The sequence below is a fragment of the Pristis pectinata genome, chromosome 3 (genome assembly GCF_009764475.1).
Source record: "Pristis pectinata isolate sPriPec2 chromosome 3, sPriPec2.1.pri, whole genome shotgun sequence".
Classification (NCBI taxonomy): domain Eukaryota; kingdom Metazoa; phylum Chordata; class Chondrichthyes; order Rhinopristiformes; family Pristidae; genus Pristis; species Pristis pectinata.
Window position 1 is genome coordinate 24,204,138 of NC_067407.1, and position 12,649 is coordinate 24,216,786.

The following is a 12,649-nucleotide window of genomic DNA, read 5'->3' on the forward strand; positions in this document are numbered from 1 at the left end:
TCAGAGGGTGGTGCGAGTGTAGAACGAGCTGCCAGCGGAAGTGGTAGATGCGGCTTTAATTGTAACATTTAAGAGAAGTTTGGATAGGTGCATGTATCGGAGGGGTTTGGATAGAGGCAAGTTGTTTCCATTGGTAGGTGAGACTAGAACCAGAGGATATAGCCTCAATATTTGGGGAAATAGATTTAGGAAGGAGTTGAGGAGAAACTGGTTTTCTAAGAGAGTAGTGAATCTGTGGAATTCTCTACCCAGGGAAGTAGTAGAGGCTACCTCATTAAATATATTTAAGACACAGATAGGTTTTTGCATAGTAGGGGAATTGAGGGTTATGGGTAAAAGGCAGGTAGGTGGAGCTGAGTCCACGATCAGATCGGCCATGATCTTATTGAATGGCGAAGCAGGCACGGTGGGCCTGATGGCCTACTCCTGCTCTTGTTTCTTATGTTCTTATGGAGGGATATGGTCTGGGTGCAGGTCGATGGGAACTAAGCAGTAGATCAGGTCGGCATGGACTAGATGGGCCGAACAGTCTGTTTCTGTGCTGTAGTACTCTATGATGTTGTAAAGTCTGTGATGTTAATGGCCACATTATTTCACCCTATCGGAGGAATTCCCTTTGTTCCAACTACTGCCTTCCCCCACCTTCTCTGCCATCTGGACCAACTTGTTTCTCTCTTTCTCAATTCTGATGAAGGGTTCCAGAAATGTTAACTGTTTCTCTCTCCACAGATGATGCCTGACCTGCTCTGACAGCATTTTCTGTTTTTATTAGCCAGATTTTGTGTTTTATACTGTACACCCTATCTAATTCTCTGTTTACTTAACTGCGATAATTCTGCTTGGTACTTGCTGCACTTACACATTTATCTCCTTGTTTATTAAAGACATATTCAGTTATGCAAAAGAGGATGATCTTCTGAATTTAGCCAGAGAAAAATCAGCTTGGAATGATCATCATGGAGATATGAGTGATCCATATCATGGAGCCAAACTTCGCTGTTATGTACATATTATGGAAGAAGGGATGTGTTACCGTGTAAACACTCTACCTTCATATATTGAAGCCAACCGACAGGTAAGAAGTGTATCTTGCTTAGCAGTTTCTACTTTTGCATATGTTGAAAAAACTACCACCAGAGACATGCGTTCCTTTTAAAGATGGGTTGTCACATTGGAGGTAAGAATGGATTTGTTAAAAAAATCATTTAGTTTAAGATCCTTTTTTAATTGCTACATTTTGCTGATAGTTTTTCTGGGAGGTAATGAACTGTCTAAAATTTAGCTATAACTTTTGAGTTTGGACCAGAATTTGGCTATGTAAACTTAACTAAATATAGCAATGAGTGAACAGGATTTACTTTGAAGATTTAGCAGCTTAACCAACATACTTCATTAATTTTGTGTTTTAAACCACATATGTGCTAATTAGGCCCTGTATACTGCCAAGCAAATTACCATAAATATACAAATTCATGGTCGCACTAGAAGGGAGTTTACCCCTCCTTTAACCCCACAACTGACTAAGGATACTGAAAGTGTTTAAAGAGATCAGTACTAGGGAAACTAATGGAAGAAAAGGTTAGAGTTCATGGGATCCAGGACAAGTTGGCAAACTGGATCCTAGATTGGCTTGGCAATAGGAGACACAAAGTGGTGGTAGAGGGTTGTTTTTGTGATTGGATGCCTGTGACTAGTGGTGTTCCACAGGGATCAGTGCTGAGGCTCTTGCTGTTTGTGATATATGTGAATAATTTGGATGTGGATGTAGGAGGCATAATCAATAACTTTGCAGGTGACACGAAGATTGGTGGAATTGATGACAGTTTGAGGGTAGTCTTGGGCTCCAGAGTATTATCGATGTGTTGGTGAAATGAACTGAGAAATGGCAGATGGAGTTTAATCCTGAAAAATGTGAGATGATGCATTTTGGGAGTACTAATGAAGCTGGGACATGCACCATGAAAGGTTGGGTCCTAGGGAGTATTGAGGAACAGAGGGACCTTGGTGTGCAAGTCCAAAGATCCTTGAAGATGGCAGCACAGATAGATAACATGGTTAAGAAGGCAAATAAGGTACTGGCCTTTATTAGTCAGAGCCATTGAGTACAAAAGTAGAGAGATTATGCTCCAATTTTATGAAGCTGGATCAAACCTCAGCTGGAGCACTGTGTGCAATTCTGGTCACCACATTATAGGAAGGATGTGATGGTACTGGAGAAGGTGCAGAGGAGATTTCACCAGGATGTTGCCTGGGATGGAACATTTCAGTTATGAGGAGAAACTGGAGAGCCTGGTTCTGTTTTCCCTGAAGCAGAGGGGGTTAAGAGGGAACATGATTGAGCTATGTAAAATTATGAGGGCTATAGATAGGGTAGACTGCAGGAAACTTTTGCCCTTATCAGAGGTGAATAAAACTAGAAGACATAGATTTAGGGTTAGGGGTTAGAGAATTGGAGGGGATCTGAGGGGCACCTTTTTCACCCAGAGAGTGGTGAGTACCTGGAATGCACTGCCTGAGAGAACGGTGGAAGCAAAGTTTGTAGACAAGCTCTTGAATCACCTCGGCACAGAAGGCTAGGGGCCAAGTGCTAGAAGATGGGATTAATACGGACGGATGTTCACTGGTTAGCATGGATGGGTTGGGCTGAATGACCTGTTTTCATGTTGTGTAATTCTCTGACTCTATGAGATGTAACCAATTGCTTGTCAGCTTTGTGAATGACAATGATATTAACCAAACCTTTGTCAGCAGGTGGTAGTTCAGTATGCTGCCCAATACTTGAGCAACTGATTTAGGTTATGCATAGTACAGTAATTCTTCAGTATTGAACTACTGAGGGAGCCCAAGTTTCATTGGAAAAGTTAAGCTTTGACAACCATCTGCTCTCTCATGGCTATAAGAGTTTGCACGGCACCATTCAGACTGTAGGGAAGTTATCCATGTGTTTTGGTCAACATTTATTACTCAGCAGATTCTGTGGTCACTTTCTTTAATGTTGTTTGTGGATTTCAGCAAATTCTTACCTCGGGGTAAAGGTTAAAAATGCAAGTAGAAAAATTCATAAGGTTAAATGTAATTCTGGACACTAATGCAGAGCTAATGATGAATTTGTACAAGGTGTTATCAAGCAAAGATTAGAGAATTTCCTGTACATCTAAGCATTTCATTGAAGCAAGTTTATTATTATTACTTTAGGATACAGAAGTGATTTATTCAGATGCCAACAAGAGTGAAAAGTTATGCTTAGAAAATTTGATTTATCCATGGAATAGACAAGTTGTTGAAGAGTTTAATAGAGACTTTGAAAATTGAGCTTTCTTGAGAAAATGTTTTCTTTATATGTTTGTGAATTGGTAACAGGCACTAAATTTAAAATTATAACTGGAAAAATGGAAAAGAAAGTTAGAAGTTTTTTGACATGGCATATTGTTAGAACATCAAATGCATTATCACTTGTCCCTGTTGAGGGAAGCACTGTTGCACTAATGTGAGAAGCGATCACAGATACAAAGGACTTAATTGTCTTTTCTGTGCTTTATTTTCCATATTTGTTGGCTGGTAGAGGGTTGTATGAGGGTTACCCTCTTCATTCTCTGGTGTGCCCTCACATAAGTCTTCAAGTACAAAATAGCTAAGCTACATAATATGTCTCACCCAAGGTGATCAAATTCGATATGTGGCTATTACTATGCTTTCTTTATCTTTTATGTTAAAACATGCCAAGACAACCATAAGGCAAATAATACACGAGAACAGTCTGGAAGTCGAACTTATAAGATGCTGTTGACTATATTCAAGACCGTGACTTTGGATAGCCGTGGCTATCATAAGAACAGTGGGTTGGTGGCACACTGGTATCCTGCTTAGTGCAACCCCCATATTCATTATAGCTTTTCCATTCTGACCATTGATAGGTATGTAACTCTCTACCGGCCCCATTCTTTAAATGAAGACATCCACTTAAGGGCTGTGCACTGCTGCTCTAGCAACCTGGTGTAAATCGCTGTGCTTCCCTGATACTCCCACTGCAATTAATCACCCACGGCTTACCTGTGAGAGCTGTTGTTGGCTGGGCTGAGGCAAGTGCTGTGACCACTCATTGCTGAGATAATGGGGTCAGGCCTGCATGCTGGCCAGCATGTTGAGTGCAGGGCATTGTTAGGGGCTAGCTGCAGCTACTCCATATGTTGTCAGGCCACTCGGATTCTGTGTCTCCCGTACCATCTCCTATGGTATGGGATGGAAGCCTCTCTCTCCTCCTTTCTTTGTTTGGTAGCACAGCTCTCCCAGCCTGAAGACTTTTCTATGGTAACAAGCTCAACAGCAAACAATCATCATTGAGCTTGTTACCATAGAAGCCAGGATGGGCAAGGGTTCTTGGCACAGCAGTGCTGGTCAGTAGGACATCTCTAATATAACTATATAAATATATATAATGACCCTTTTTTTTAGAATCCATTCCATGAGCAAGCTCATTATTAGGAAGACATCCTTAATATCTGCTTAAATGACTGCAACTGCTGATCTACTAGCCTACCTTTTAATATTTGCTCTTTAGTCTCATACCATTGTTATCACCTTTTTTAAAGTTTAGGATATTAGTTTCAGATCTTCAAAGAAGGTTAAAAAAAATACTGAAATCTGGAATGAAAATACTGGAAACATTCAGTAGGTCAGGCAGCATCTGTGGAAAAAGAAATAAAGTTAATAATTCAAGTTGGAGATCATTTGACCTAAGACAAATTCTGTTTTTCTTTTCACAGATACGACTTGACCTGCTGAGTGTTTCTAGCTTTTGTTTTAACTCCCTCAAAATGAATTTTAAAGTTTTATTACATCATGATCATTCTTTCCTCGGGATCTTGTACTCTGAGCTCATTAATTAGTCCTGTCTCATTACACAATACCTGATCTAAAATAGGTTGCTACCTGGTTGTTGCTTCAATGTTTTGCTCTCAGAAACCATCCCAAATTTACTCTATGAACTCATTCTCCTGGCTACCATGCCAATTTGCATTGTCCAATCGATACGATGATTAAATATGCCCATGGTTATCACAGTACCTTTCTAATGACCCCATGGTTTTTTGACTTATTATAGTTCATGGATATAAAAGATCTCTTGCTCCCTTTCAAAAAAACAGAAGACTTTTTGGTAATGGAAAAGCTGAAAATTGTAGATGCTGGAAATATGAAATTAAAAATGGAACGTGCTGGAAATATTCAAGGGAGGCAACATCAATGGAGAGAGAGAAACAGAGTTAACATTTTAGGTTGATGAAGTTAATTATCCTGGCCATTATGTTTTCCTCTCGCCATTACTAACTGTGAACTATTTAGTCATTAACACTTTGATGCCACTCCATTATTGAATAATGCCTTAATTTTTTAGTTTGTTATTGTGTGTTGTTTAGTATATAAAGTCTTTCAATATCCTTTGTTCGTTCTCTGGAAGATGCATGCATTTCATTTATGTCATTCCCTTCCAGACACTGTGGTAAATAGTCTGCTCTTGTTTTTATCTTCCAGGCTCCTAAATTCTTATCTGCTTTATCCCAAGAAGAATCACTAATCCACCCTTGGGCACAAGTTACTGATACGTATATGGTGAGTAGTGAGAAGCATAAATCATGTGTCAGTGAACTTTCGTGACTTCTAACTCAGTCTAAACACAGTCCACTCTATTCTACCCAAATCATTCAGAATCCATTGTTTCCCGGGGTTTCTACTGTAGCAAGCTTATACTTGCCTCTATTTGATGCCTGTACAAAAAAAAATTTTCTGTAGTTAGCTACTTAAAAGCATAACTATTTGTATTTTAACACCGAATTGTTGCCTAATATGAAAAGGCAAAGTAAGTACATAAAGAGTCAGTCAGTTAAGAACCTCAAGAATTTGGATGGATGCTTCCCATGAATTTCCAACCATTAAAATTAACAGATGAAAAATCATGAAGATGGTTTCTGACCAAATTTATGTCAAAACATTAAGGAGAATTCAGTCTATCCAGGTAGCAATAATACACAAACCAGAAACTAAGGATAGTGAATGAAAATTTTCTAAAGCAATTATTGTTTTGCTTTCTTCTCTAACTTGACAATGTTAAGATGTGGTGAGCAATGGCAGGTGGAATTTAATCCTGATAAGTATGAGGTGATGCAGTTAGGAGGACTAATAAAGCTAGGACATGAATGGTAAGACCCAAGGGAGAACTGAGGAATAGAGTGATCTCAGTGTATGAGTCCAAGGATCTCTGAAGCTGGCAGCGCAGGTAGATAGAGTGGTTAAGAAGGCATACAGGATACTTGCTTTCAGTAGCCATGGAAAATGGTATATGAGCAGAGAGTTTATGTTTCAACTTTATAAAACATCAGCTAAGCCACCACTGGAGTACTTCTGGTGTGCTGCTCAGGTCATTACACTAGAAGAGAGATGTGATTGCACTGGAGAGAGTGCCAAGGAGATTCACAGGCTGTTACCTGAGATGGAAAGTTTCAGTTATGATCAGAGATTGGTTAGGCTGGATTTGTTCTCTTGGACCTTAGGAAGCTGAGTGGGGACCTGACTGAAGTCCACAAGGTTATGAGGGACATAGGGTAGATAGTAAGAAATATTTCCCCATAGCAGAGGTTACTACAGCCAGAGGGTGTGTTTAGGTACGGGGTTGAAGGTTTAGAGGAGATTTGAGGAAGAATGTTTTCACCCAGAGGGTGGTTGGAATCTGGAATGCACTGCCTGAGGAGTTGGTCAGGGCAGAGGTGCCCACCATATTTAGCAAGTATCAAGATATGCATTTGAATCACAGAGGTATAGAAGGCTACAGGCCATGTGCTGGTATGTGGGATTATCATAGATGGATTCTTGATAGTCGGCATGAACATGGTAGGCTAAATATCTTGTTTCTGTGCCATATGGCTCTATGACTAATCTCTGAAGTATTTCCCTTCTAATAATTTTCTGTAGGTGACCTTTGTTTCCCATTTTATTTATATGCATGATCATATGGTTGGACTTTCTGGATAAAGAAGTGAGGAAAATACTTGGAACTAGGCTTATAACAGGAACTTCCTGTTCTAGTTACATCAGTCCCACATAAGATGGAGAGGATGGGCTGCTTTTCAAAACCCTGGGTGGGCTTTGTGTATCTTTAACACCAGAAGCATTGCTCAGCTGGACAAAACAAACATTGACTAAAGTAAGTAACCCATCAGCCCACACACAGAGTTTAGCAGCAGAGGATGCACTGAAGTACAGTAGGTTGTAATTAATGGTAGACCTCCTGTTTCATTGTAAGGTAGCTCCTTCATTTGTTCATTTAGATTATTTTAATTAAATATTTCAGAGTATTTCTAACATTTGAAGGAACTTGAAAGGAGCATAAGTATTAATTTGAGGTAGTATTTTGCATTATTTCATTTGTTATTTTTCAAGACAATCATTTATTTAATAGTTCTCCTATTGATGTTAATATTAGTATTTGTACTTTTTTTACAAAAGAGTCATGCATAATCATCAGTATATTCTCAAGAGTGCATAAACTATTTAGTGAACTTCATTGTCCAAATGCTTAGAGAAATAAAATTTGCATTTTATGGCCTCGGTATTACATCTCTCTCTCTCGCTCTCTCTCTCGCTCTTTCAAACACAGTCACATTTAAGCAAACTTTAATTATTGTCATTAACTAAGTTTTTCTCCCTGCTTTATCTCTACACTACAGCTTCTGTACATTTTGTGTAATTTAACATGGCATCCTTCATATTAAGGCCTAGATTTTCAATGTCAATTACAGATTGGATTGAGTTAGCCTGTTTGCTCATTGGCTGCATGTGAATCAGTAAATGCTTAAGTATTTATTTTGTAATACCTGGGATTATGTAGTAACCCTGACATGTGTTTTCACTTTAATGTTATGTATTGTTCCTCCACACAGGTTGGGGCTGACTGTATGATTGGCAGTTTGACTGAAGTAGCAGAGAAGTCTTCTATCAAGCGGTCAATCATTGGGGTCTCATGCACAATCAAAGAAAAAGTTAAAATTGCCAATTCAGTGATCATGGATAATGTAACAATTGAAGAGGGGTGAGTGAGGATACAATAACAAGAAGAAAATGTTGGAATGCTGCTTTTAAAAATGTTGCATTTTATGTCTGCTATTAGAAACACAGTGTTTCACAAAGTTTTGGTTGAAAGAAATTATTCACATGATTTATTCTGTTTCACTTGCCCTTGCCATCTAATGGATAAACAACAGATCTTGGTCCATGTAAATAGCTTCTGTTGTAATGCGGCCACCAGCACTGAGGAAGTTGTATTCTTGTCCTGTGTGACGCTGGTGGGGGTGGAAAAAAAAATAAGCTTCTACATAGCACTCAGTTTCCATCTACCATTCTTTTATGTTTGTGGCCTGACTTGTGCTATTGCAAGCCAAATTGCATCTTTTTATCAGATATTTGCTTTTATTTACAGAAGAAATTTGACCAGTTTTAACCAATCTCATAATAGATTATGGGTGACGGAGAGAGATTTAAAACATAAAAATAAATGATGAAGTTCCAATATAGCAAAATTGTTTTCAATAAAATTGAGCAAATATTCTTTTGCAGATGAATAAAATGCAGATTACATTTTCATTGTAGAAACCAAACAGTGTATACACAAAGAAAAATATCAAAAATCAGTACTTCTGAGGAGATGAAAGGAAATGGTATTCACATCCTGTGGGAAGATAAGATTTTTGTTGTATCATTTCTGGCTTTCTTCTTGTTCTGTTCTCCAGCTCCCTACTCCCCCACAGTATAAACTAAGGTAAACCTATACCTTAAGTTTGCAAGCTGCAGTCTCTGCATTTCCAATATAATTATTTACTTCCATGTTACATATTTTATATTCATGGCCATGCTTATTTAAATTGCTGGCCAGCTTTTGATAATTTTCTAGGTTTTGATATGGCGTTACAAATATATTCATCAATAATTATGGCAAAACAGAAAGATACCAATTTTAATCCAGGAATAGTAGAACAGAAATTGTTAAATTGGATTAAGAGAAACAAATATTACATAGTGTACCTAATCTTCAGCCATTAATGAATACATTTAGTTTGATGACATAACAAGAAACTGAGATGTCCTTTTGATAGTTAAAAGGAAAAGAGTATTAAAGATGTCTTCATGATTGACATGTTTCTTGCTATACAGTAAGTGATGCACCTCTGAAATAGGAAGAAAATGTACTAAAAAATTATTTAGCAGGTGCAGAGAGAGAAGCTATTCACATTTCAGTGTGATTCTCATCAAAAGTTATCAACCGGAAACAAAATTTTGTTTCTGTCCCCACATATGGTGCAAGACCTGATGAATGTGCTCTAAAAATTGGTATCGATGAAAGATAAAGTGAAGCATAGAAAACATTTAAAGTTCTTTAATGTTACAAAATGTAGAAACCAATGTGCACACAACAAGCCCCAACAAACAGTGGTGTGATAAAAGACCTATTTGCCTGTTTGAGAACTGATTGTTGAGGGCTAATCATTTGGATACCTGCTGTTCTGAGTCTCTCTAACAAAGTGTGCAATTCATTTCAATAGATTTAACTGTTAAGAGACATGAAATGGCCATTGCATAATGTATGCATGCAAATATATTGGAGAAGAATCACTGTGGGGCTAGTTGTGATAGCGGCAATGCAGCACAGGTTCACTGGATTATTCTCTGGGGTGGGGGTTGTCCTTTGAGAAGAGGTAAAACAGACTGGGCCTTTTTTCTCTTGAGTTTAGAAAAATGAGACATGATCTAAAATTCCAATGTGGCTTGCTGGAGTAGATGAAGGGATAATGCATATTCGCCGTAGCATCACCCAACCTAGTGACCCCTGCCACCCCCACCCTCAAAACTGAGAAAGACAAGATCGGGTGTGCATGAGAACACAATCATCTGTAAGTTCTCCTTCGAGTCACCTGCCATCTTGACTTGAATATATATTGCCATATCTTTATTGTCACTGATCCAAAATTCTGGAAGTCCTGTTCTATTAGCACTGTAGAAGTGTTTTTACCATTCTGACTGCAGTGATTCAAGAGGTATGTCAGTACAATCTGGGATGGACAATGAAGTCAGCTTCACCTGCATCTCCCTAGAATAAATGTAAAGAAAGGAATCTCAAATGTTTGGATTAGATTTTATGGGGAAAGTAAACAGTTTGGATATACCTACAGAAAAGTACTTCATATTTGGAATACTTGTCCTGATCTTTATCCAGATGTATCACTTTATAACTTAGAATAAATACTTTATTGTTTTCTAAGCCAGTGTACATTGTTCAGACGATTGATGTTGTTAGTATTTGTTATCCAAACAGAACTTTGCACTGTGAGTGCCAAAACTACACAAAGAAGTTTCCTGTAATATACTGCAGTTTAGTATCATAATTACATCTTTTGCCCTAGCCCACCCACAGTCATAATTACTGTTTAGAAGGCGGATCAATAAACAATGTGCAACTTTCAGAGTCCTAGAAGTCTGCTTGATGGTATTCAAAGTAATCTGCATGGTGGCTGTGTTTGATCATGGAGGTATGCTGTAGCTTTGAACTAACATGTTTTTTTCTAAATGCTCAGGTCTGTAATCAATTCAGATTATTTTCATATAAAAGATCAGAAAAATTACAAAATTTTATATGGTTGTAATTAGCATGCAGTTGTTTTCAATGGTATGCTTCTGTTCAGCTTTAGAGTTTGTAGGTTTAGATTTCATTTCAATAACTTTTATTTTTCTCATTTAGTGTATTTTCACTGCTACAAAATTGGTTCATAAAAGTAGCTTCAATTTAAATTCTGTCAGTAGCAGCACTGATAGAAGTGACCATCACACATCCCTTATGGAGACAAAATCCCATCTTCACACTGTGAGGGTACCTTCTATTGTGCTTTATGGCACTACAGTTGCCCTGAATGGGATAGAACAGATTGAGCAGACTATGCATCCATGAAATTATGTGGACAATCAGCAGCAGCAGAAATGTACAACAGCATAAACTAACTTCATCCTTCAGTCGACTGTTATGGTCAAACAAGAGGATCAGCCATGGTTCAATGACTTGCGTAGAAAGGCAAGCCAAGAATAGCACCAGGTTTACCTAAAAATGAGGTGCCAACCTGTTGAAACTACAAAGTAAAACTGCATACTGTATGTGTTAAGCAGCAACAGCATCATGCAATAGACAGAACAAAGTGATCTCAAGACCAACAAATAGTATCAAAACTCTGCCACATTTAATCATGAACGATGGTTTGGCAATAACTGGGCTAACATGAAGAGGGGGCTCCAAGAACATTCCCATCCTAATTGATGGTAGGTCCCAATGTGCGAATGCTAGAAACAAGGCTGAAGCTTTCACAACCATTTCAGTACCGTTACAACACTGGCATCTACACAACTTGTGGAAACTTATCCAGTCATGGCCTGTTCTTATAAAGCAGGACAAATCCAAACCAGCTAATTCTCACCCATTCAGTCTCCTCTCAATTATCAGTAAAGTGATGGAAACTGCTGTCAATGGTCCTGTGAAGTAGCACTTATTCACCAATAAACTGCTCACTGATGTCCAGTTTTGCGTTTGCCAAGACTACTTGGCTTAAAACTTCATCACAGACTTTGTTCAAATGTGAACAAAAAGAACTGATTTCCAGAGGAGGGGTAAAAATAACTTGTGTTGACTTTAAGGCAGCATTTGATTGATTGTGGTAACAAACAGCCACGTGGACATCAAGGGAAAACACGCCACCGTTTGGACTCATGGCTCACATAAAGGAAGATGGTGTGGTTGTCAGAGATCAATGATCCCAGAACATCACTGAAAGAATTCCTCACCAGTTGCTTCAACAATGACCTTCTTAATTTGTACTCCCCACTTCAGAAGTGGGAGTAGTTCAACCTTCTATTCCATTTGCATCTCATCGGTAAATGATGCAGCCTGTGCCTGCACACAGCAAGATCTAAATGACATTCTGGCTGATAAGTGGTAAATCGCATTTACACCACAAAAATCCAGACCTTGACCATCTCCAACAAAGGAGAGTCTGACTTCCTACCTGGAACATTAATGGTCTTACCATCACTGAGTCTCTCAACTTTAACATCCTGGGGATCAACATTAACCTGCTATATAAATGCTGTGGCTACAAGAGCAGGTCAGAGGCTGGTATCCAGTGGCAGTGATTCACCTTCTCACAATCCAAAGCCTTTGACCCATTTTTGAGATACACAATCAGGATACTCTGCATTTGCCCAGATAAGTGTCAGTCCAACAAGCAATTCCAGACAAAGCAACTTACTCGATTTGATTTACATTATTTACTCATGTCACTGGTGCACAATGGCTGCAGGTGTACCACTTACAAAATGCGTTGTAGGAATTGACATAGGTTACTCTAACATCACCTTGCAAACCGATTGACCTCTACTGCAAGAAGGACAATGGCTTCAGGTGCATGGAAATGCAAGCGACTGCATGTTCCTCTCCACATTGATCAGCATCTTGATTTGAAAGTATATTGCTGTTCCTTCTTTATTGCTGGGTCGAAATCCTGGATCACCATATTCAGCAACATTTGGAAGGTCCTTTACCAGAAGGACTGCAGCAACGCAAGGT

General features: G+C 38.7%; 1 protein-coding gene across 1 annotated transcript in view; it reads left to right on the plus strand.

Moving 5' to 3' along the window:
- The window catches only part of eif2b3 (eukaryotic translation initiation factor 2B, subunit 3 gamma), a 92,382-nt gene that overhangs the window by 61,118 nt on the left and 18,615 nt on the right, over nucleotides 1-12,649 (plus strand). Inside the window, exons 8-10 of the mRNA XM_052011240.1 lie at nucleotides 885-1,075; nucleotides 5,530-5,607; nucleotides 7,932-8,080. Of these exons, the coding sequence (XP_051867200.1) occupies nucleotides 885-1,075; nucleotides 5,530-5,607; nucleotides 7,932-8,080 (418 nt within the window). The remainder of the gene's footprint in view (nucleotides 1-884; nucleotides 1,076-5,529; nucleotides 5,608-7,931; nucleotides 8,081-12,649) is intronic.